Source organism: Martes martes (genome assembly GCF_963455335.1).
Source record: "Martes martes genome assembly, chromosome: 5".
Lineage (NCBI taxonomy): Eukaryota > Metazoa > Chordata > Mammalia > Carnivora > Mustelidae > Martes > Martes martes.
The window spans coordinates 81,403,787-81,427,804 of NC_137892.1; the positions used below are offsets into that span (position 1 = coordinate 81,403,787).

Here is a 24,018-nt window from a genome sequence, read left to right on the forward strand (position 1 = left end):
TTTAAAAAGTGATGGCAGTGGAAGAGAACCTCCTTATTGATAACAAGGCCAGAGAATAGAGAAGCTGTTGGATGGCAAGCTTTGAGGTGATCAGGTGACTGGTAGGGTTATAAAGTCTTAATGAATGAAGGAGGGAGGAGTGGCTAATGCAGTAGGCAATTTATAGTGGAAGGCAGTACTGTTGATTTGAGGTTAGGTAAGATGGCATTTTTTAAGAGGGCTGGGGAAGAATGGTCCAGAAATGGCTTTGAGGAGTGATGAACTTACGAACACCAGCACTGGGCTCTGAGGGTATGGGATGTGGAGATCTCATTCTCTGCTCTCATAACACTGCAGTGTCCTAGGGAAAGGTCTCAGATTTAACAACTAGGAGATGCAGTGACTTTCGGTGGAGAGTTTGAAGACTCAGAGAAACTCAGAGAAATACAGAGGACTATCCATGCCTGTGTCTCCAGTAACATCTCCTGCATCACCCCAACAGAAAATAGGAAAACTCTAACTTTCTTTTGTCACAGTATTTAAGAAAGTCGGGTGATAAGAGCTTACCTAATGTCCAGAAAATATCATTATAAATGATTATTTAAGAACATAGTTTCTTCACACATGTATTATTTCTCTGGTTTGGGTACATACATTTTAGCTCAAAATTTTCTTGTAACAGTATGTCTTATTGAGAGATTTTTCTTTCTTACATGAGCCATTTGGACAAAATGTGAAATATAATTTATTTTAAATGACAAAAATATGGTTACATTTTCCAGTCCATGTATGTCCTATTATATATGTATTGCTAGTGTATCTAAATTGACCAAGATATACTATAATACTCTGATGGTACTTTGACTTAAGTACACATAGTTTTTTACCCATTACCCTTTAAAAGTTTCTTCAGCCTCCCACATTTTCAGTGAGATCTGTTGATAAGCTTTAGGGTTCTGAAATGAGAAGGAAAATCAAATCTAGAAATGAAATTTTAAGAAAACTTTGTATCTTCCAAGAAAAAATGGGATTTCCATTGGTATTTCCAGAATGAGTTAGTTGTTGCCACAGTTCCAGAGCTTTATAACTCTGGTGCATAACTGTGGCTTTGCATTGCTCTTCTGCTCTGAAGCTTAATTTCGTTGGATTCAGGCTTTCCTATTGCTTTTCTCTTGAATTTTTAGGTTGGGATGCCAAAAATGCAAAAACATTTCAGTCTAGACATTATCTGTAATGTATCGGGATCATAGTGTAATTTCCCCCTCTAATTTATTTATCTCCACAGCCTGTCCCCTGTACGTTTATTTTAATTATAAAATTATAATGCTTGACATTGGAAAGAAAGGAACATAAGCACCCGAAATGAGTCATTTTTGTTGACTATAAATGAGTCAGAGTTACATCTGAGGGTGAGAGTACTCTTACAATTTTGGCTTTTGGTCTCGATATTCGTTTTCTTATTTCCTTCTATTCCTCTCTCTGCCTTTCCTTTATATGGGCACACTCTGGTGCTCTTGTATCACTGATGTCAGAGGACTTTTACCAGGCTTCAATTGTGGCCCTGGGTCCTAAATATAGAAGTGAGAACATAAATGGATTAGAGTAGCATACTTATTAACTCCTTATTAGCACCTATTCATTGCTTAAAATTAATACCTGGGCATTTACTATAAATGAAAAGGGGCTGTACTTGTAACTTTGGGACATCCAGCTGCTCTTGCTTATGCCAATGAGAATAGCAGTACTTTCCATTTGTGGGGAAAAAAAATTACTGATGAACCCAGGCAGTTCAGACCTATAGCACTCTGCCCAAGTAAAGATTCTCTTCAGGGACTCTTTAGATCAGTGTCTCTCAAATGTTAGTGGTTCATTGGAAACACATATTTCAATGTTTCATCCTCAGGTAGGGTGGGAGATGAGGATATGTATTTCTAACACACTCCCAGTTGCTGCTACCTCTGTGCTTGCTCTCAGGACCGCACTTTGTGAGCCAGTGCTTCAAATCCCCAGGATGATGGGAACACGACCTCACATGGTATCTGTTACGTTAGGATGTTTGGCAGGGTGAATTTAAGATTGTGCACAACTAGCTGTGTTTCCAAATGACCTATCACCGCCACCAACTCAGGAACCTAGCCCTGGTGCTACTGGGGCCAGTTGCTCTGTGCCAGGAACCCCAAGGGGGCTGGATAAATCGGAAGCACAGCTCCTGGCGGGGTTTGCTAACACTTTTGCGGCACAAACTAGGATAAACTGGTGGTGAGAGAAGTCACTAACTCAAGAGATGATGGTTTGGAAAAGAGAAAGGGAGAAATTTAGGGTGCTGCCTGCAAGGAGCTTGGTGGCAGGCTCAGGCTTTACCCACTGACCTCTCCATCAGCATGATAGACACCTTGTCCTCGTTACAAGGAGAGGTCGGGATGGCGTGCCTGCAAGAGGGCAGGCAGGGAGTGCGTGGTCGTGGGTGGGGAGAATCACCCCATGATCATGGACTGGGAAGGGGACGTGTGGGATGTGGTTGTGTAGGCATTCCATTGCTATCTGGGTTTTTCCGATCTGGCATTTGGGATGTTCAGGTCTTTGCAAAATGTCATTGTCAATGCCTCGAAAGTCTGGTAAGAAATAAGCACAATGGGTTTTCGTTGGAGCATCAGTTAAGCAGTCTTGCCTATTTCTGCCTTTAACTGTTGGGGTCTATAGTTGAGTAAGACAGCTCACTAACAGCTTCTCTGTTTGTGATACTACAGTATGGAAACTTTTGTCTTCTCTGAGAAATTCACTTTTTTCTTTTTTCTGGCTTTTATTTAAATTCCGTTTGCTTAAGGATAGACTCAGCATTCCTAATCAATTCTGAGCAATTGGTCTTTGGCTATGTAAATTAGATATTCAAAATAAAGTTACTTCTTTTGGATTATAGCAGCTTTGTATTGTTTAGATGTTTAATTGTGATATGTTTGGTTAAATGTGAGGCATAATTTTCCTTTTGTCTTTTTTTAATGCAACCTCTGTGCAGGTAAATAAAGCTGAATTTTGAGGGAGTGCCTTCTATAATAGTGAAAACTCATTATAATCAGACTGACTAGCTGTGGTGTTAAGTACCTGGCAAAACCTGCTTTACACTTTGAGAAAATGGCTTCTTCTTTGTGGTCTAATTGTAGACATTACTGGACACTTTATGCATTCAGGAAGATTTATTCAGGCTTATCTAAACTTCCTGTGTGTATATGTCCGTAAACTAGCAGACAACCTTCATTTTATTCTTATATCTCCTGGGAAATAGCAACACATAGAATGAAAGAGGGGATGATTTTAAAAGATCCTTCACCCTGTGAATGGACATTAGCTCTTAGTGTATATAAAAGCAATTTGGCTTGAAGGCCAGCATTGCTTTCCACCTCCTCTGTTCTGAATGTTAGCACATGACACTTCTGGTTGCAGCTGTGACTCTTTCTTCAGTCCGGCTCTGACTCTCTTTGCCCCAGTGTTTCTTACACTTCAGTCACATTGGAATCCCGTGGAGAATTTGTTACAGTACAAGATAGCTGGGCCTCACCCCTAGAGTTTCTGATTCAATGAGTCTGCATGCCAGGGAGCGCAAGAATTTGCGTTCCTAAAACATTCGCAGATGGTGCTATGGCTGCTGACCTGAGAATCACAGCTTCAGCCTCGCCATGAAGTTACTAAATTCAACTAATATCTATTGCTGTTAAATCCTAGTCACTGTGGGTGTTACCTCCCCAAGCGCACACGTTGCTCTCGTTGGGCTCACTGCACAGGGGCTGAGACGTGTTTGGAGACAGTGTGTGTGATAGATACGTGCCATGAAGGAGTGAAGATGAAATGATGAAATTGGAGGATAATAATACTGCTTCCAGTAGAGGGGCATTTTGGAGGATGAGTAAGGTCTGAATGTATAGAATTAGGACGGGGTATGTCTCAGGGTGCAGGGAGCAGCAGGATCACAGGCAGGCAGGTAGGCTGGAGGCTTAGGGTATACAGGCAGTGTTTTACTGGATTTAGCTTCAGTAAAACCAGCATAGTCTTTAGGGTTTTGTCAGCTGTTTGTTAATTTTTAAGGCAATCTGGAGCACTTAAGGCTGAAGAAACTTCTTTGTTTAGAAATAAAAGAGAAGTCACACCACATGATACCTAGTTAAATAGCTGTACACATTCTTACGCATACTTTCAATTTAGCCTATGTTGCATTTATACATTACATATAATTTTGTTTTAATGTGGAATAAAAGCAAAAGTTTTTTTTCTCCCTTGGGATTTGGCTTGGTGCCTGATTGTCTTTCCTGAATGCATAATGAGTTGACTTGACATGTGGCTTTATTTTGGTCAAGGTATAGACTTGCAAAGACAAGATCCTTTCTTTACTTTCAGTGACTTCCTGCCACTATCTGTTGGTAAATACATGTATATCCTAATTTATTTTAAAACCAACCCCGCCCGGGCGCCTGGGTGGCTCAGTGGGTTGAGGCCTCTGCCTTCGGCTCAGGTCATGATCCCAGGGTCCTGGGATCGAGTCCCACATCGGGCTCTCTGCTCAGCGGAGAGCCTGCTTCCTCCTCTGCCTGCCTCTCTGCCTACTTGTGATCTCTGTCTGACAAATAAATAAAATCTTAAAAAAACAAACAAAAAAAGCAAACCAATCCTACCCAAATAATAATGCCCTTTAAGTTTAGATATTCAGCATTTCATGCCATCCCACAGCAGTGCTGTGCATTAAATATTAATAGGCTTCTAAATCACATGAACACATCATCAACTGTTGACTTCATATTGATGCTTTGTACCTTCACTTTAGAACTCTTGAATTCCCCAGTGCCAGCTTTGAAATATGAAAAAAAAAGGGGGGGGGCACCTGATTGGCTTAGTTGTTAAGTGTCTGCCTTCAGCTCAGGTCATGATCCCAGGGTCCTGGGATCGAGCCCGCATCAGGCTCCCTGCTCAGCGGGAAGCCTGCTTCTCCCTCTCCCACTCCCCCTGCTTGTGTTCCCTCTCTCGCTGTGTCTCTCTCTGTCAAATAAATAAAATCTTTAAAAAAAAAAATATATAGATATATATATATAAAAGTTGTGTAGTTACATTAGTACCTTTTTCTAGATAAAAATATAATGGATGGAGGGGCAGCCCCAAGTGGCTCACTTGGTTGGGTGTGTGCCTTTGGCTGAGGTCATGATTCCAGGGTGCTGGTATCGAGCCCCACATCGGGCTCCCTGTTCAGTGGGAAATCTGCTTCTCCCTCTCCCCCTTACTTGGGCTTTTTCTCTTTCTCTCTCTCTCAAATAAATAAAATCCTAAAAAGAAATATAATTGAGTGGTGTAAAGCCCGAGTTTCCATATAGAATAAATACAAACAGCATGCATTCAGTATTTTTACTTAATTAGAAAATAAATATTTTTCTTGAGGGGTAGGATGTGAGTTGAGTTTGTGAAAAGTAAAACAAACCTGACTTATGGATTGTGTTGGCTTGTGTGATTCTTCAGTGTTTTTCCTGTTTTAAGTAGCATTTATAATAAGAAAGCAGGAAAATCATTAGCATTCTTTTGATGTGACTGTCTCCACAGAGTGCCCAAACTCTCGACTTAATCCCAGGTGTGTTCCTAATCAAGCTTAAAATTACCTTTCTTCTCATTCCTTTCCCCTTGCCATTCAAAGTGTGGTCCTCTGCTCTGACCAGCAGGATGGACATCACCTGGGAGCTTGGTAGAGAGGTATAATCTTGGACCCCACTTCCGGTCTACTCAACAAACTCTCCAATTTATGTTATAAATGAGTTTACATATGCACTTGAGAGCAAGATTATAGGATTGGTTAACCTTTTTCTTTTATGTTTATATCCTGTTAACCATAATATTTTCTTTCTTTTTTTTTTTTTTTTTAAAGATTTTATTTATTTATTTGACACACAAAGATCACAAGTAGGCAGAGAGGCAGGCAGAGAGAGAGGAGGAAGCAGGCTCCCTGCCGAGCAGAGAGCCCGATGCGGGGCTCGATCCCAGGACTCTGGGATCATGACCTGAGCTGAAGGCAGAGGCTTTAACCCACTGAGCCACCCAGGCGCCCCACCATAATATTTTCTTATGTAATCTACTGCAACTACATTGTATTGCTTCTGAGGTAATGTTTGGAAATTTATGAAGATGGACAGTTTTCAGTATTTTTGGTTTATTGAAGGATAGAATTGAATCCTTAAAAATGAAGAAACTCTTCCTAAAGGCAATGGAAAGTAGGATTCAGGCAGTACCTAAAACCTTTTTATTTGTCATCCCTTGTTTTTGTTTTATTTTGTCTTTGTTTTTTGCCCACTTACATTTTTTTTAAGATTATATTTTTAAGTAATCTCTACAGGACTCAAACTCACGAACCCGAGATCAAGAGTCACACATTCTACCTGCTGAACCAGCCAGGTGCCCCTGAGAAGGCTTTTAAAACTTAATTTGTTTTTCATTTACAACAATATATCTGTTACTTTATAGATATCATTTGTTCCACTAATCTGATTGCCTTTAATCACAATGTAAGAAAGGTTTCTGGACATTTTATACACATTATTGAAATGCTTGCCGAAGGTATTGGGAAGAGGCCTTAGGTACTGCGTGTTTAAGCTGACACATACTGATACTGCTCACAGTTTCTTATAGAAGGGCAAAAAGAGCAGGGGTATTAGATTGGACTTCCTAATTCTCCAGAACTGTGATGATAAAGTCAGAATTTGTAACCACTGTAAGGGGAAAACACATCAGAGGTAAGATGTTAAAATCAGGTAACTTATCTTGCCATATTATTGGCAGAGACTTATTTAAGTTTAGCATTTAATTATATGATAACATTATTATGCAAAGGTAACATATGTCCTTAGTTTTATTTTTTGCACTTTTTACAGCTGTCGAAGCACAAACTGATTGAAGTGTACTTCTTGTGGAGGCACTGACATAATACTCTATTATTGGTGCTTTGGTGGGGGAAGGGGTGGGGAAGCAGCAGAGGTGATTTGTGACATTTAAATATGAAAAGTAGAAGAATTTTACATCTTCTGGGATAACTACATAAAAACTGATTTATCATTAAGACATTAGATTCTGTTTGGGCTTAAATGTATTGAGCACCTACTGTGTGCTTATCTAGTGGTGGTGGGTGTTAGGGATTCAAGATGAATTAAGGTGGGATCTTGAGGGGTGCCTGGGTGGCTCAGTGGGTTAAAGCCTCTACCTTCCGCTCAGGTCATGATCTCAGGGTCCTGCAATCGAGCCCCGCATCAGGCTGTCTGCTCGGCAAGGAGCCTGCTTCCCTTGCCTCTCTGCCTACTTGTGATCTCTGTCTGTCAAATAAATAAATAAAATCTTAAAAAAAAAAAAAAAAAAAGATGGGCTCTTAGGGAGTTGGGTGTTTACCAGCAATTTTTCTCTTGATTTGCTATACCTTCTGAATTTTTCTAATGGACGTATCGTATGTAATTAAAACAAACAAACAAACAAACGTCAGACATTTCTGTTTATAAGTCTTGTCCTACTCCTGCCCATGTTTGGATGGAATGGAAGAAGGAAGGACTATAGCAGATGATTTACTGTGGAAGGTGGGTTCAAGGATATATGTGTGCCATACATCTCTTTCCTTTTGGAGAAAGGGAGATCACTTCAGCCTAGCTGTTGAGGAAAGATTTCTGGAAGGTAACAGTGGCTGCAGTGACTCTTGTGTCATAATTATCCAGGAAACTTGGGAGGCTCATTTCAGGTGCAGTGATGAAAAAACACAGCATGAAACATGGTGTGTATTGGGAATTGTAAGTAGTTGGGTAGCAGATGATGGTTCCAGACTAGTTGGTAGGCCTGATGAAGGGTCTTGATTACTCGAAGCTCAGCAGTGTACCAGTGAAGGACGTGAAGCAGGAGAGTAATGTGGTCATGATTTTGTCTTTATGTTTGTAAAAAGCAGTCTGTTTTCCTCCACTTCATTCAAATCTAAATATACTAAAATGGGTACCAAATATTATATGATGTAAGCTTTCATTTCTTTTAAAGCAAAAGGACTTGAGATACTAAAGGAAATGTTACTCTAGTGCTTTTGTCCGTTTGGTAGAAAGGTTGTCTAAGTGCAGTACCGCGACACTCAGCTTGTCCTCTGGTAACACTGTCTCTGGTGATGTCATCTGCTCGAATCCGAAAGGAACCCAGAGTGACCTGTCTGGTCAGCTTCCTGTTGGGCTCTAATAATTTCATATGTGTGTGGGCTTTTGCATTTTCTCTTGCCACTCTCAGTGCATATCAGAAGTTTTATAGTTTAATTGTATAGACTAGTACTGGTATCTTGTACAGGTATCTTACCTGGGTGGTGAAGAGTTAATGGTTATTTCATGGTCTGTGTCAGGGTGGGAAGTGGAGTGTACTGGCCAGATTTAACAGGCTTTCTTGGCCTTTCTTGCTGTCTTTTTGGGAGAGGGCTAAAAGTAGAGGTGTAGCAGTCTTACCTCTGGCTAGCATTCCTGCCCCTTAAAAAACTCCTTAGAAGGCAATTTAGAAATCTGCCTTCCTTCTGACTGCCTCTGAAATCTTCTACCTTGTGGCAAGGTAGTTTTCCTTGTTCAGTGTTTTAAAAGGGGGTTGGGGGAGGAAGGAGGTAAGGAGTTACTAGTTGCAGGCATAGGAACACCTCAAAGTTAAGTCCCTTGTGTAACCTGCCAGTTGCCCTTTGTTTCCTTTTTAACTCTTTGATAATGCCACGTTGGTGATTTGGAGTCTTTTTGCACCAAGGAATCAATTTTTCCCACCTGCTGTAGGAAACCCGTGACAGCTCTTCTCCTGCTTAGTGCACTTATGTCTGTTTTACCCTCAGTAACATTTGTCACTCTCCCATCTTTGCTCATCTGTCAGAGACCCACAGTTTCCCTGCTCAGAGTGTAGAACCGTTTATTCCCCAGTCATCTGATTTTCAAGGTACACCCAGTTTTACTTTCCTTTATCTCCGAGTTCTCAACAACTTCTCCTTTTTAGATTCCTTCTTTTCAAACGAGTCTCCCATAAACAAGACATGCGATCATTTGTTTTTAATCAACTGGTTTATTTAATCAAGAGTTTAAAATACCTTGTACACATATCAATTTTGTCCTACTTTTACCCCTCTCTTTTTTCATTTTCCACGGTCTTGCTCATTTCTCTCCTTTAAGTTTCATGATGTGGTATCTATAGATATTAGATTATTTGGTATATAAGTCACTGACAGTAGTGGCTGTGAACTGGTATTTGATGCTGATGCATTAATATTAATGAATAAAATAGGATACTCGGATCTGTTTTATTTTAGTTACTTTATACGTGAAGTAGCTAATCAACTCCATATAAATACAGTGTAGCTTTAAATGGAAACCTAGTAAAATCTTTCTAAAAATAATTTAAGGAATATATGACAGGATTTTTGCTGCAAGTGAACTAATCTCTCAGTCTCTGGTTCAAGCAAAGATGATGAATTTACATTATTTTTGTTGTATTTTACTTAATTTTGTTTGGGATCATCTTACATTCTTTTGCCATTTATTATCTTCATCTTTATCTCTGTACCCTTCGGGAGAAAATATACCCTGTGGTTCTTGTGTATCTACACATCTCTAGAGATCTGATCTTTCTCCCCTCCAAACACATATGTCAAAATCACTTGTTTACTGGCTCTGTTACTTGTAATAATCAACAGAGTTAATATGCTGAATTTCAGTGGTATGAAATTATGTGCATATATTTTTACGGAAACACGACATATGATATTTAAAAATACACACAGATGTCAGAACGTTTCATTGAGAGATGTAAGAACAAGCTTCCCAGGGTTGAGTCCCAGTGGGCCTCTGGACATGAATCTGTACGCAGGGAGCTGCACGTAGGTCCTGAGGGCTGGCCGCCAGGCAGCTCTGAACGCGTGTTGTTCAGGAAGGAATTCAGGTGCATGTGTGCATGTGGGTTTAGTGGAGAAGGGGTTTGTAGGAAATTTGTAGCAGGCATATCAGATAATTTGACTATCATTTTTTATATTTAAATATATATAAAAATATATAAAATCCCAGTAATGACATGTGTCTGCAATATTATCACTGTAAAATGTGACAGATTTTTAAAGGTTTTTATTCATTTATTTGACAGATCACAAGTAGGCAGAGAGGCAGGCAGAGAGAGAAGGAGAAGCAGGCTCCCTGCTGAGCAGAGAGGCCGATGTGGGGCTCCATCCCAGGACCCTGAGATCATGATCTGAGCCAAAGGCAGAGGCTTAACCCACTGAGCCACCCAGGTGCCCCTGAAAGATTTTTTTTTAACCCCCATTTGATAGCTTTCCCCGGAGTGACTGTTAACAGTTTGTCCTATCAGTTGCTTTCTGTGTATTTTACATTAAGTGTGAAGATGTATGGTTTTATGTGGTTTAAATAAGTGACATATTTTAAAATATTTCCTGTAGATAATTTTTTGTCACTTCATAGTTATTTAATCGATTTTAATTAATTTATGGTATTCAGAAGAAGAGTGAGAAAACCATCGTCTTCAAGTTGCTAGCTGTGTTACTTCAAACATCTTTGTGCTTGTGCGTGTTTCTCTAGGATAGATGTCTTCAAGTGGAACTACTGGGTCAGAAAATACGGTGGGTTTACATATAGATAGATATTGTCAGATCTCCTTTGAAGAGTGTGCATTCCTATCAGTGCATTGTGAAAGTATCCATTTTCCCCATTCACTACCTACTTGACTTCCCCAGTATATTAGATGTGAAGTTTTTAAAGATAACAGCCTGACAGCTCATTGCCTGAGCATTTTGCACAGCTATTGGTTGTAAAAATCCTTTTGAAACAAAGTGGGACAAATACTTGGGAAATTATTCCTTTGTGCATTTGTTTGGGACATTTGTTATAACTTTCTCACAGGGTTATTCTATGTTTAAAGGTTACCACAGAAGGGAGTTTTATTTACCCTGTCCTTCAGGTTAATTTGCTGTTGTGTAAACTTTCTAATCAGGAAATAACATTTGGAGAAAAGGCTTCATGTTGCAGTTTGATTTCCTTTTGTTTTGGCCTTTAGAGTGTACAAAGGAGAAATGAGTATTCTCTTAAAATGCCCATCTGCACATTGACATTTGCCTTTTCACAGATGATCTAAGTTCTTCGTGTACTGACTTCACACATGGGGCCGTGTGTGAACCGTGCCTCCTGTTCTTTCTCACGGTGGCTCCCTGCTGGGAGATGCCAGGGTGCTACTGCTGGGTTCCCTGGCCCTGCACTTGAGTGGGGGATCCTGGCCCACCCGGAAAGAGCTGGGAGGACTTGGATTTGATCCTCAAAGCCATGGGACTTGGGAGCCAGTGAGTGAACCTCTGGGAGGTTCAGGGTCTCTGTCTAAAATAGGATCGACAGCCCCCACCATGGGGATTTCTGGGAAGAGTGGAAGTACTGGGGATTAAATACCTGTGCATAGAAGGTGCTCAGTAGCTTGGAACCGTTAAGTCTTATGACAGCCTTTCTGCCTTAAAATAGCTTTAGGAATCGGTTTCAGGATGATGTTTAAGGAAAGGAAGGAAGTTCTGAATTGCCACAGAGTCAACTTTGCCAGACCCAGTGAACTGGTGGGAGAGTAAGAATTAGAAACATTGTGAACACTGACCACTTTAAAATGAAAACAAACTATTTTTTGCCAGACTATGTCTTCTAGTAAAGCATATGATTTGAGATAACATTTTATTAGTCCTAATTTTTTTTTTAAGATTTTGAGAGAAAGAGACTATGCAAACACGAGTAGGGGGAGGGGCAGAGGGAGATGCAGGCTCCCCACTGAGCAGGGAGCCCCACTTGGGGCTCAATCCCAGGACCCCAGGATCATGACCTGAGCTGAAGGCAGATGCTTAACCTGCTGAGCCATCCAGGTACCCCTTATCCAAATTCTTGTTTTAAAAAAGACTGCCTCAGGGCGCCTGGGTGGCTCAGTGGGTTAAAACCTCTGCCTGCAGCTCTGGTCATGATCTCAGGGTCCTGGGATCGAGTCCCTTGTCAGGCTCTCTGCTCAGCAGGGATCCTGCTTCCTCCTCTCTCTCTGCCTGCCTCTCTGCCTACTTGTGATCTTTGTGTGTCAAATAAATAAATAAAATCTTCAAAAAAAAAAAAAGACTGCCTCTATTTCTGGCAATATGGAGGATTAGAAACACTGATAGAATTGCACGTGCTAGGTAATACATTACACACACATATGCACATGTTGGTATTATATATTAAAATATATATAAGCACATATAAATAAATCTTTGTAAATAAATAACCAAGCTGACGCGAAAGTAAAGGAATTTTCATGATCTTGGAATTCGTTAATGCTGTTGATCTGATGTGTACCTCAAAGTATGTGCCAATTCTTGGTAGCCTAGAGCCTCAGTTTTGATGGGACTCTGAACATGAGGCTAGTGCGGGGTAGACAGAGGGGAGACTCAAGGATAATTTAAGGACTCCCAAAGGGCACATCTTCCCGGTGGGGGAGGAGGCTGCTGTCAGAAAGAGTTCTTAACTACAGGACCATAGTCAACATTGTTCTGGTGCCAGAATACATACTATGTATGTGGGGCTTTAAAAAAAAAAAATTTTTTTTTTTAAGTGGATTGCTACTGAACCCAGCAGGCGAGAACACACATCTTTGCTAGAAGAACTCTTTTTATTTTATTTATTTATTTATCTAAAAAAAGATTTTATTTATTTATTTGACAGATAGAGATCACAAGTAGGCAGAGAGGCAGACAGAGAGAGGGGGGGAAGCAGGCTCCCTGCTGAGCAGAGAGCCCGAAGCGGGGAGATCATGACCTGAGCCGAAGGCAGACACCCAACCCAATGAGCCACCCAGGCGCCCCTTTGCTGGAAGAACTCTTTTTAAACCAAGGCCTCCGAGATTCCCCACAGATGGAGTGTCAAGGACATGAGGTCATATTGTCCTGTGAAGGAACATACATAGAAGTAAGTTCCCCTAAGTGAGAGTCAGGAGATACAACAAACTACATAAGCTCTCAAAGGTTGCAGATAGTAGAATTACCAAATAGAATATAAAATCAATATATCTACTGTGTAGAAGTAAATCAGAGACTGAGAATATGATGAAGGATAAACAGGATCAGAATTGACCATAGAATGGAAAAAGGACCAAAGAGATCTTTTATAAATGATACATACATAGTTATTTAAATTAAGAAGTAGACTGATAAAGCACTTTAGACACAGCAAAAGTGAGAGCTGAAATGAAAGATAGGCAAAGATTTAAAGTACCAAAAAAAAAAAGGTGAAGAGATAGGAAGGGATAGGATGAAAATGTCAAACGTGTTGAATCAATCTCAGAAAAAGAAAGTAGGATAGAACAGTCAAAGTTCAAAACAAAACAACAAAAAAACAAAGTTATGATGGCTGAGACCTGTTCAAAAGTGGTGAAGTGTATAAATGGGAAGCCAATGAATACTAAATCAGATAAATAAAAAGACATTCCTACTGGATACATGATCATTGAGATGAGAATATTGACTTTGATGGTGGAGGGGGAGGGTAAGTACAAAAAAGGACAGGTAACCTAGAATGGAAAGGCAGACAACTAGCTTCTATTTTAATAGCAAATGCAGAAGTCAAAAGATAGTCAAATGATATCCTCAAAGTGATGAGGAAAAAATTTATCCTACAATTCTGTAGGATAATGAATGAAAACCATCATTCAAGAATGAATGCAAAGTAGATCTTTCAAACTAAAAGAATAGCTAAAGGGATAACTCTTCTGTGCGTTTTAACTCTGGTGAGTTGGGAGGAAGAAAGAAAATCAGAGGGCAGGGCAAGAGCAGTGGGAATTTTAGGAGGTTGTGATTTAACCTCCCCACGAGCTCCAAAATGCCATTTAAAAAATTAAACACTTTATGTGAGTTGCTTGAGTCTGATGACTGATAAGGGTTAGATTTGGCTGTCTTTGCAATTTATAAGGCTGAATATTTATGCAGATGTTGGAAAACAGAGATGGAAGAATGATGGGTTGAGTGGGAACTCATGGGTCCTGTGGGGAGTGGATGGCTGTAAACACTCATGAAGGCTATGACATTAGGGTGCAGGCTAAGTAGCTCTCCCAGGAGAAAGGGGTGTCCTGGCTGACAAAAGAAAACAAAAATCTTAAATCTGCCATTTGGGAAAGAATGCTGTCCACAGTAAGTTACATTGTCAGACTTGCCTACTTGCTCAGTGTAATAGGCCATCCCTGTGTTAGTCAAATAGCTGTCTTTCTGAATATATTTTATCTCTGTAAATATTCTTTCTGGAGAGACTGTCTGAAGCTTTGATGGAAAGCTAGCACAAATTGTTTACCTGTCTATCTACATCTAAGAATGGGGTGACATTCCGAGGCCGGGGCCAAAATCGTAAACACTTCAGTGAGGTTACTGTGATGAAAACAGTCTGCATTTTGACTACTTCTGGAATTGTATTTTATTTTTATTATTACTATTTTTTAAGGATTTTAAGTAATCTCTACACCAAAGGTGGGGCTTGAATTTATAAGCCCTAGATCAAGTCACATGCTCCACTGACTGAGCCAGCCAGGCACCCCTACTTTGGGGATTTTTATTCAATTACTCATAAAATTATTTGTTCATTTGTGAGTTTAAGACGTAATAAAGGGCTATATCTCCTCAAGATCCCAATAAAGAGATGTGTATGGAATATGAAAATAACCTGAATTTGTATTTTGGTGTTTTATTCTGTTTTAATAGTTGGTAAAAGTCCATATTACCATGATTGTTTGATCACCTACAGTGAGTAAAGAGGTCAAATAGAGTTCTCCCCCCACTTTTTTTTTTTTTTTTTAAGATTTTATTTATTTATTTGACAGAGATCACAGGTAGGCAGAGAGGCATGCAGAGAGAGAGGAAGGGAAGCAGGTTCCCCCCCCCCCCCCAGCTGAGAGCCCTCAGGGCTTGGATCTCAGGACCCTGGGCTCATAACCTGAGCCGAAGGCAGATGCTTAATGACTGAGCCACCCAGGTGCCCTAGAGCTCTTATTTTATGTGTTTTAAACCCTGTTTGTTGAAGTCAGAGGTTATTTCTTGACTGGTTCTATACTGAATAAAATACCTCCTTATGTATTTGGAATAAAAAATTGAAAACGTTTTGTTTTCAACTAGTGAAATCTCCCTGTGACTGAATCAGAACTGTTTAAAACTATTAACGTAGGTTTGGAATTTACAGTTTTGTGGCATAGTGTACAGTGAATACTCTGAAGATGAAGTCTTAGTGAAACTTTGAACTTGCTTGGCTTTGAGAACATTTCTCTGATCGTGGTCATGCTGGCTTGATGGGATTTGACAGTTCTTGAAATTGGCTTTTGTTAACTTGTAGGTTCTTCAGTATAACTTACTGAAATATAAAATGTATAGAACTCTGCTCTAATTATCTAATTTAAAATAAGGACTTGTACTGATCTATTCTCTACAGCCAAACATTTGGTGAGGCTAAAAGTGATTTATTTTTCTTGTTTCATATATATTAAATCCATAGTAATTATCAGTTTAATTAGGTAATTCCTAGTTGGTACTAGAAGTTGAAAATACTCATTTTCTTAGCTATGTATCTGATTATGAAAAAGACTGTCATAATTCTTGCTAGATCATCATCGGTACATGCTTAAGAAAATCTCCACTCCCACCTTCCCTCAGTTGCCAAACATAACACAGATGACTTTCTGATCTGTGTTTTAATTTCACCTCTCTGAATCCGGGTAACCAAATTCCTTTTGAATCAAGCAGGGTATAATAAGTAAAATACTTTGAAGCCTGCCCTTCTGAGTTATGTTCATATTCATAGGCAGGAGAAGCATTCTCGTTATTTGCTTGATGCATCCTTTGCACGGAATTATTTTTACTGGACCAAATGTGCTTGCCCTTTCAGCTCCGATGACCAGTACTCCATAAGCAGACCCTAGATCATGGATGCTAGTAAGCTTCTCCCTTTTCCAAAAGGGGCCACAAAATTAAGTGTTGCAAGCATTCTGTCATTTTGGGTGGGAAGACGATACTCACATGTTGATAGAATATAATGTTTAAAAGTGTGGATTCATTTGGTACAGGACCATCGGTGCACAGTTTGAAAATAAATGTCAAACAAGCATTTTCATCTGGTGGGAATTTTAAGGTGAGATGTGTGCCTGTTAAAAGGGCTAAAATACCACTTCTAATTTTTTAAAAATTTATTTTCTTTTTGTAGTAGTAGTTAACTTCCAAGTATTCTAAAGGAGGTATTACTAGCACTCAGGGGCAAACCCTTCAGGTAGAAAATAAAACTTAAGTCATGGTCCTTTAAGTGTTATATACCAGTTGTGGCTTGTGGAGCATTACTTCAGAAATGTTCGCATCGGGTTTTTCCCTGCTGGAAGTCTCAGTAGTAGGGCACCTCTCCCCACTCCTGTAATTGGTCAAGGTGAGGGGGCCAGGTGTCTGCTCCACCATAGTAAGATTTAGGTCAGCAAGATGATTGTGCCCCCCTAGGAAAGGAAATTGACCTTTGTCTTCTTTCTCTCCTAGGTTGTCTTTTTACTCGGGCCACTCTTCATTCTCCATGTACTGCATGCTCTTCGTGGCGGTAAGTACTCTGTGTTGGTGTCCGGCGGGTTGCGCGCTCACGTGTTCTGCCTCAGTGTCCCCTCCCGTGCGGCCAGCTCCGGCATCCTCCGGAGCTTGGCTTGTGAGGTTTGGAGAGGGGCCACCGGTGCTTCTGTCGCAGCCGGTTACAGCTGGGTGTAGAGGTGGCAGACAGGCACACTCGCTGCACGGGCGGTGAATTGGGAACTTTCAGGACCATACAGGGTCTTCCCCGATGAAGGTGGTGCTTCCTGCCAGTGGGAGAAACCTAATCAAGTCTGCCAGCCTGGTGCTCGGAGTCAGTGGACGTGTGCCCTTACTTTGGGACATATTTTCTGCAACATACCAGCAGCTTCTCTGTCATCACCGCAGGTCCCTGCTCTGAAGAACTAGGCCAAGGTGGCTGTGCTGGGCAATGACCTGACCCTAACTGGGAGCCCTGACCTTAGGAGCTCAGAGGGCCCCTTTCCTGTGCGGGGGTTGCTGGGTTTAGGGGTGGAGCTTCCAAATTTGTGGACGTGAAGGCAGTGGTTGTTACTCCTTGAGTAGGTTTTGTCTTCCTTCCACTTTCTGAAATACTTGACTGCTTTCCATGGGTCTAGAAAGGTTTCAGCTTCTGGAAGAAGTAGTTGATGCTCCGGGAGCTTAGCATCTCTCTGGTTGGGAGGTTCACTTGTATCTGCTAACCCGGACAGCAGCCTGCCAGTCGGCACTTGCAGCATACAAAGTGGACAGTGAAGAGGGAGAACATATTTGCGTCCACATTTTGGATCTCTAGAGATGAGTGTTTATCCAGAGTCACTTAAGGAAGACGGGCTTTAGGTCATATACTCTCCTATCCTTGTGAGTCTTTCTCTATAAAATTATCAAAATTTGTTGGGAAAGGGGAGAGAACTCTACCCTAAATGATCAACTACAATTTTTGTCTTAACTTTGTGAGTGGATTTTTATGTGGTTGTGTTCTGTGTGAATTTGCTGTTTGCTCTTTTTTCCCCACTCTCCTTGGTCACATTCCGTGCTCTAGTATTTAATGCTTACATTATAGGTCCAGGATATGTAATAAAATAGACTGTTGGGAGTTAGTTTGGTCTCAACTTGGAGACATTTTAAAATCAATTTTTACCAGAATCCTGCTTTCTTTTGAAAAACCAAATTTGAAAAGTCAAAAGAATGTAAAAATTACAGATGTGTGTGCTATACAAAATGCAAACCCACGATTTCAAAACCATTACAACTGAGCTAATTTTTGGCTTCTTCACCATTACTGGAAATGTCAGTCTTTTGTCTTAGGTTAATTTAATTTTGCAAGGAAGCAACAGGGTACCAAATAACAGAATTGGGGGCTTCCTTTTTAAAATACACACCCAAACATTTCTGAAAATGTGCCATGGGGAATGTTAGTTATTTAAATGGAGGAACAAGAAATACTATTCCAATATGCTCTGTTCATTTATCCCATTAGGAAAAGTTAGCATTCTTTCTAAAGGGAGCCACCCTATATTTTTCCTCTTAAATAGGGCATGGAGTCTGGAGGAGATGAAGGCTAGAGCCATTAGTATCCTGAGAGAAATCTTCCCAAAACCCGAAGTCTTTGATGACACTGATAGCTTTTCAGTGTTTGAACATGTTTTATATGCCCACAGCCAGACCTTGCCAGTGCCGCTTCTGTGCTTTGTTCTCTCACCTGTGTGTATCTTTAAGTCCTTAAGGAGAGAGAGTCCTTAAGTCCTTTAGAGTCAACATTAAGACTCTAATGTTGATATTAATGATTTGCATTTAAACTATTTTGTTGACTCTTTCTGATAATCCTCATGAAGTAGGAGAAGAGGGATGGTTGCCACCCTTTTAGTAGGGGAAATAGGAGCCTTGGGAGGCTGTTGAGGTCTGTCAGCTCTCTAGTGTTCGTCGGGTTCCCTTGCTTTGCTGATAGACTGCTTGATCTGAACCCTAGCCCAGTTATTGTAAAGGTCAGGTGATGACACATGACTTTTAGCAACTGTCCCCTCCTGCCAAAGATTTTATTTATTGATTTGACACAGAGAGAACACAAGCAGGGGGAGCAGCAGAGAAGGGGGAGAAGCAGCAGGGGGGGAGGGAGAAGCAGGCAGCACGATGGTGGGGCTCAATCCCAGGACTCCGGGATCATAACCTGAGCTGAAGGCAGAGGCTTAACTGAGCCACCCAGGCACCCCCAACTGTTTTTAATTGTAAAGAATATATTCCAGATGTATCATATTCCATATCCTGTAGTTTACTGTTCATGTTTGCTCCTTTACCCCTTCTCAAAATATCTGTACATTCAATTATAAACTTTGAGGGCTTTTTTGTAAAATATGAAACTACTGTATAGAACATGAAATTAATATATAGAGGGCCTCAGTGGTAAGCCTGCTGTGTGGACACCCAGGAGTGTATGAGGAGGCAAGTTAAAGATCTAAGCAGAGGGAAAATGACCTTAACTGTAGGTTGGTAACCGGGTCAGTATGAGCTCTTAGAGGTAAAGTTATAATGAAAAGTTCACATAAAGAGATTTGTCATAGACCAAGGCCTTTATGGAGAGGAAAGTTGGCCAGAGCAACCATGCACTGCATTTCAGTGACTCTTAAGCAGTGGAAATATTTACTTGATGTGGCTGTAGGCCCCAGCTTTTATTTCAGCCCCTGAACACAGATGTCTCCCTGCTTTCCAGCTTTCGCATTTATATGCAACATTTAACCACTCCCATGTCCTCTGCCAGTTCCTTAGGCAGTGACTCATCTTGTTTCCCTAGGCATCTTGGCATCGTGGGTCAGTCCCAGATTTGGGTGGAGATGTACAGTCATTTAAATTCTGAGGACAGTTTTTGATAGCCAAAACTTCCGCCCAGAATTCCTGACACCCAGAAATTAACTTTAAAAAATCTCTTAAAGAAAATATCCTGACCATTGTTTTCCTCTGGCAGGCAGCCCAGCCCCGAACTCAGCACCCATGAAAAGCACCTAGGCTGGCAGGAGCATACGATAGGGCTTCTTTGCACATACCTAGTTCAAGGGCTTGGTGATGCCCACTAGAACTTGGCCAACTGCCAAAGAATCCAAATTTACTTCACTGTCCAGGAAAGGAACCATGTTATGAGACTATTCTTTTTTTCAGTATATATATAGATAGATCTCTCTCTCTATATATAGGTTGTGTTGGAATATACTGAAGGAATAAACTGAAACATGTTTCCTAGCACTGTACTATGGAGCCCGAAATCTCAGATTGTGTCTCTCACCGTCTGTTAGGAAATTCTTAGATTAATTACTACAGTGGGGTCCCAGGCACCTTGGTGTCTGGGTCTTGCCCCCTCCTGTCTGGATTGTGCTCTTTGATACCACCCACTTCTCTCCAGATTTGTACAACCTCTTACCCCGCACTTACCATGTAGTATCTACGATTGGCGAATATTTCATGAAGATGGTTTCCAAAGTGAATTAATGCCAGGCATTGCACAAGTGAACAGAGCCCAGGAACTACATGAATCTTGTCTAATTGTAACATGGAATTCTACATCTAAATTTAGAAACTCTGAATCCTAAAGATGGTGAAATTGAAGCCTAGAGTAAAGACTAAACAGAGGTCACCCTTAGGGTGTTCTCCTAGCCAGATCTGTCTTCAAGTGGAGATGGAATAATATATTGCCTGGCTGAGTTTTAGAAGCTGTTTTCAAAATAAGCAGAGTAAGGGAACAGTTCTTTGTGTTGAACACGCTACTGTTGGTCTAGCTCAGAAGTTGGCAGATGATTTTGGTAAAAGGTTAGGTCATAGGCTTTGTAGTCCACAATGCAGTCTCCATTGTGTATTTTTTTTTTTAATAGCCCTTTAAAATGTGAAAACCATTCTTAGCTTGCAAGCTGACCCCCGACTCTATTTAAAATGGAAAAAAAAAAAACCCTCTTCTTTTAAGAATAGATTATTAAGAAACTCTGTGAGACAACAGTGTTTTGTAGTTCAGTGGTACAGGATCAAGGAAAGGCAAAAATAAACCAGCCTCACAAAATATTTTGGTCAGCAAGCAGGTTTTAAAAGTGAGAAGTTAAACCCTTTATTGGAAGCTAGTTCTCCACGCCCCCCCCCCCGAAATTGTAGGCAAAAAAGGCTTGAGTCTCATTTTTTGGTGATAGTAAGATAATGAAAGGATACCTAAGTAGTGTCAATAGACATTGAATTTCCTCATTTAAAAAAGCTGTATATATATATATATATTTTTTTTTTTAACCAAAAAAAAGTGTATACTTTTGCATTTTTTCCCAATGTGACCCCATGCATTGAGAAGTCCACATTGTTTATTTTGATGAGGTCTTCGTGTGCCCTACTATCATGAGGCTCTTCACAGAGATTCAGTGCTGGATTCTCTCCGGGTGAGAAGGCAGGCCTCTCTGCACTTGTCAGGGAACCATCTGCTGCCTGCACAGTGGTTGAGCGTCTTCCTACAATCCCCTCTGCCTTTGAATATCTGGTTATTTTGAGCAAATTGATTCTTTCTGTCCTTGTTCTCTTAAGGAATAAGAAATTGCCTTTATGAGTCTCTACTAATCTCAGCTAAGAAGCTTTTATTTCTTTGAAAAATACCAGATGTAGTAACTTAATTTTCAATAGGTTTTACTTTGCTAAGAGACTGGACTTTTTTTTTTTTATTTTTTTTTAATTTTTTTTAAAGAGACTGGACACTTGACCCTACATTGAGCAGTTGTATTTTCCTGATCAGAAGCTCGATGTGGAAGAGTGGCTCAGGGCCTACCCTTGCTCAGTTTGCTTTTGTTGGAAGGAAAAACTAAATCTGGAACCTTCCTTTTCACAAGCCTCAGTAGTGATGCCTGGTTTTAGTGAGGACATTCCTGGAGGATATTGGTGGATTATCCCCAAGGCTAATTACCAAACTATTTTTTGCTTTTTAAATCTGGGTTATGTGCAGTCACTGGTTCTATCTGATTTGCCCTGAGCTCTTGCTCTGATGCACCGTCTGGTCACGAAGATAATGGTTCCCCTGCTGGAGATGGAGAAATCGAGATAGGCCTCACTATGGTGAGGCCTGGAGGTGGTTAATTTGCTCTCCAAGTTCTCCTGTGGTAGGTGTCCATCCTGCCTCTCTAATAGATGAAAAAGTGGGCAGAGCAGTGTAAAGGTTAGTAAAGTATATGATGGTTCTTTGTTTTTCCTGCTAAATTTATTCTCAGTTTGTGCCTCCTAGAACCCCACATGCCTCTTGACTTTTTCTGTGACAGCAGGGATGACATTAGTGGTAGGCTCAGTTGCTCCTTTCACAAACTTGACTGTTCGTTTTGCCTCTGGGGAGTACCTCAGTGACCAGCTGCACATTATTGCTTCCATTCTGCCTTTTCTACCCTTTCTCTTATTTGTAGTTGGGAACTTCCTGCTTTGTTGTTTCTTTCACCAGAAGGTTGGATATTAGGATCAGGAGGGATCCAGAGACTAGAATTTCTCACTAGGCAGTACTCTGTCCACCAGTGGACCAAAATCCCCATGGGGCAGGTCAGTTGAGGCCAAACTGAAGCATGCTCAGAAAAGAATCTTAAAATGGCCCTGAGAGAGTGATAGAGATGGGTAGATGAGCCACTTTTGGCTTAGGGTAGGGTAGCAGTGCACACCTTGTACTGTACGTAGAAAGAAGTCATGGAAGTAAATCCCATGCCCACTACCAGACCGCTCTTGTTCAGTAGATATTTAATGTTTGTTCCCGTGGGATTATGTTTTTCAAGTTTTTCTCACAGTTTGAACACTGGTATATAAATACTGTTTTCCTTCCCAATTGAAACTTACCTTTTTAAAAAGTAAAACTCATTCAGGTCACAGAAATCCAAATTAAGAAAAAAAAAAAGGGGATTCTGATTAAACACAGAGGTAGCTAGTAGTTGGCACTTTATCTTTTGGTTGTAAGCAACTAACTCATCTCCCAGAGAAAAAAAAGTGCTTTAAGATTTATTTATTTGGGGGGCACCTGGGTGGCTCAGTGGGTTAAGCCTCTGCCTTCGGCTCAGGTCATGATCTCAGGGTCCTGGGATCGAGCCCTGCATCGGGCTCTCTGCTCAGCGGGGAGCCTGCTTCTCCCTTTATCTCTGCCTGCTGCTCTGCCTACTTGTGATTCTCTCTCTCTCTCTGTCAAATAAATAAAATAAAATCTTTAAAAAAAAAAGATTTATTTATTTGGGAGGGAGAGCGAGAGCGTGCGCATGCTTATGAGCAGGGGGAGGGACAGAGGGAAGAGGAGACAAGCTGACTCCCTGCTGAGCAGGGAGTCCCATGTGGGGCTTGATTATAGGACCCTGAAATTATGACCTGAGCCAAAATCAAGGGTCAGACACTTAACTGACTTGAGCCACCCAGGCGCCCCCAAAACAGTTTATAGTAAAGACACAGATGGGCTAGAACTAGCATACCACCAGGAACTGGACTTGGTCCGCCTGTCTCACTGGCCGCCTTTTTGGTGTGGCTGCCACTCTGCTCCAATCTTTGATCTCTTGTCATGGCTTGCTGTCCTTGTCTAACCATAGCTTTTGCTTCCTTGTAAGTTTAGTTTGCAGGTAGCCTATCCTGTACCCTGTAGGCGCTCTTTCTTTACATTCTGAAAAAAGAGAACTCGTTCATCCTTCTGCAAATTCCAGAGGGAGAATACAGCCCAGCAGATCTCTGATCAGGCCTGTCATAGGTCATCTTCAGTGCCCTCTGTAAAGAGAAGTGAGAGCAGTGTGGTCCGGATGGGGCTCCCCCTCCATCTGTGTCTGTGGAAGAACGGTTCCCCCAGGAGGGGAATTTGTAAGTCATTGTCACTGCCACTGAGTCTATCCCGAACCGTACAAAACACAGGGTGTAGAGTTCCTTAGCTCTTCTGAGTTTTAAGAGAGAAGCAACTGACTTCCTTACGTGGATGTGTTCAGTGCTTAAGTGATTAGCAAATGCATATGTAGGGAGTGGGGAAGGTGGGGAGAGTGGAGTTTGCAAAGGCAGGGACTTACAGAGCCTTATTATAAGTTTTAGCATTAAAGCAGGAGTTCTTTCCCTATATCTAGTTCTAGTAGAACAGCGGTGAGAGCTTCCAACACTGTTGCTCTGAGACAGTTATGAACATAGACTTCCCTCAATAGAGTCTTGTTTTTTAAAGGTACATATACTGTCTGTCCTCTTTCCTCTTAAAGGACAAGGAATAGAATAAAAAGTGGTAATCCACAAAATGAAAGAATGGAAAAGGAGAGAACAGGCAAGAGGTAATGATTTTGGGAAGGAGAAATGAATGGTAGAGAAAGTCAAATCTCTAGTGCCTCCAGAGGGTGAGGTATTAAAAGATCTGCACTGTAGAACCCAAGAAAGGCTTAAGGCGGAGCCACCAGAAAGACAATACTGTCTGCTCTGTTGAAGCTGCTGATGGAGGAAAAGACTTCTGGCTGGCAGCATGG

The 24,018-nt window shown here is 41.0% G+C and overlaps 1 protein-coding gene across 2 annotated transcripts in view; it reads left to right on the plus strand.

Moving 5' to 3' along the window:
- Positions 1-24,018, plus strand: part of PLPP1 (phospholipid phosphatase 1) — a 97,344-nt gene that overhangs the window by 69,809 nt on the left and 3,517 nt on the right. For both annotated transcript variants that reach the window (XM_080803309.1, XM_080803308.1), the window contains exon 4: positions 16,529-16,586. In XM_080803309.1, coding sequence (XP_080659435.1) covers positions 16,529-16,586 — 58 coding nt within the window. The remainder of the gene's footprint in view (positions 1-16,528; positions 16,587-24,018) is intronic.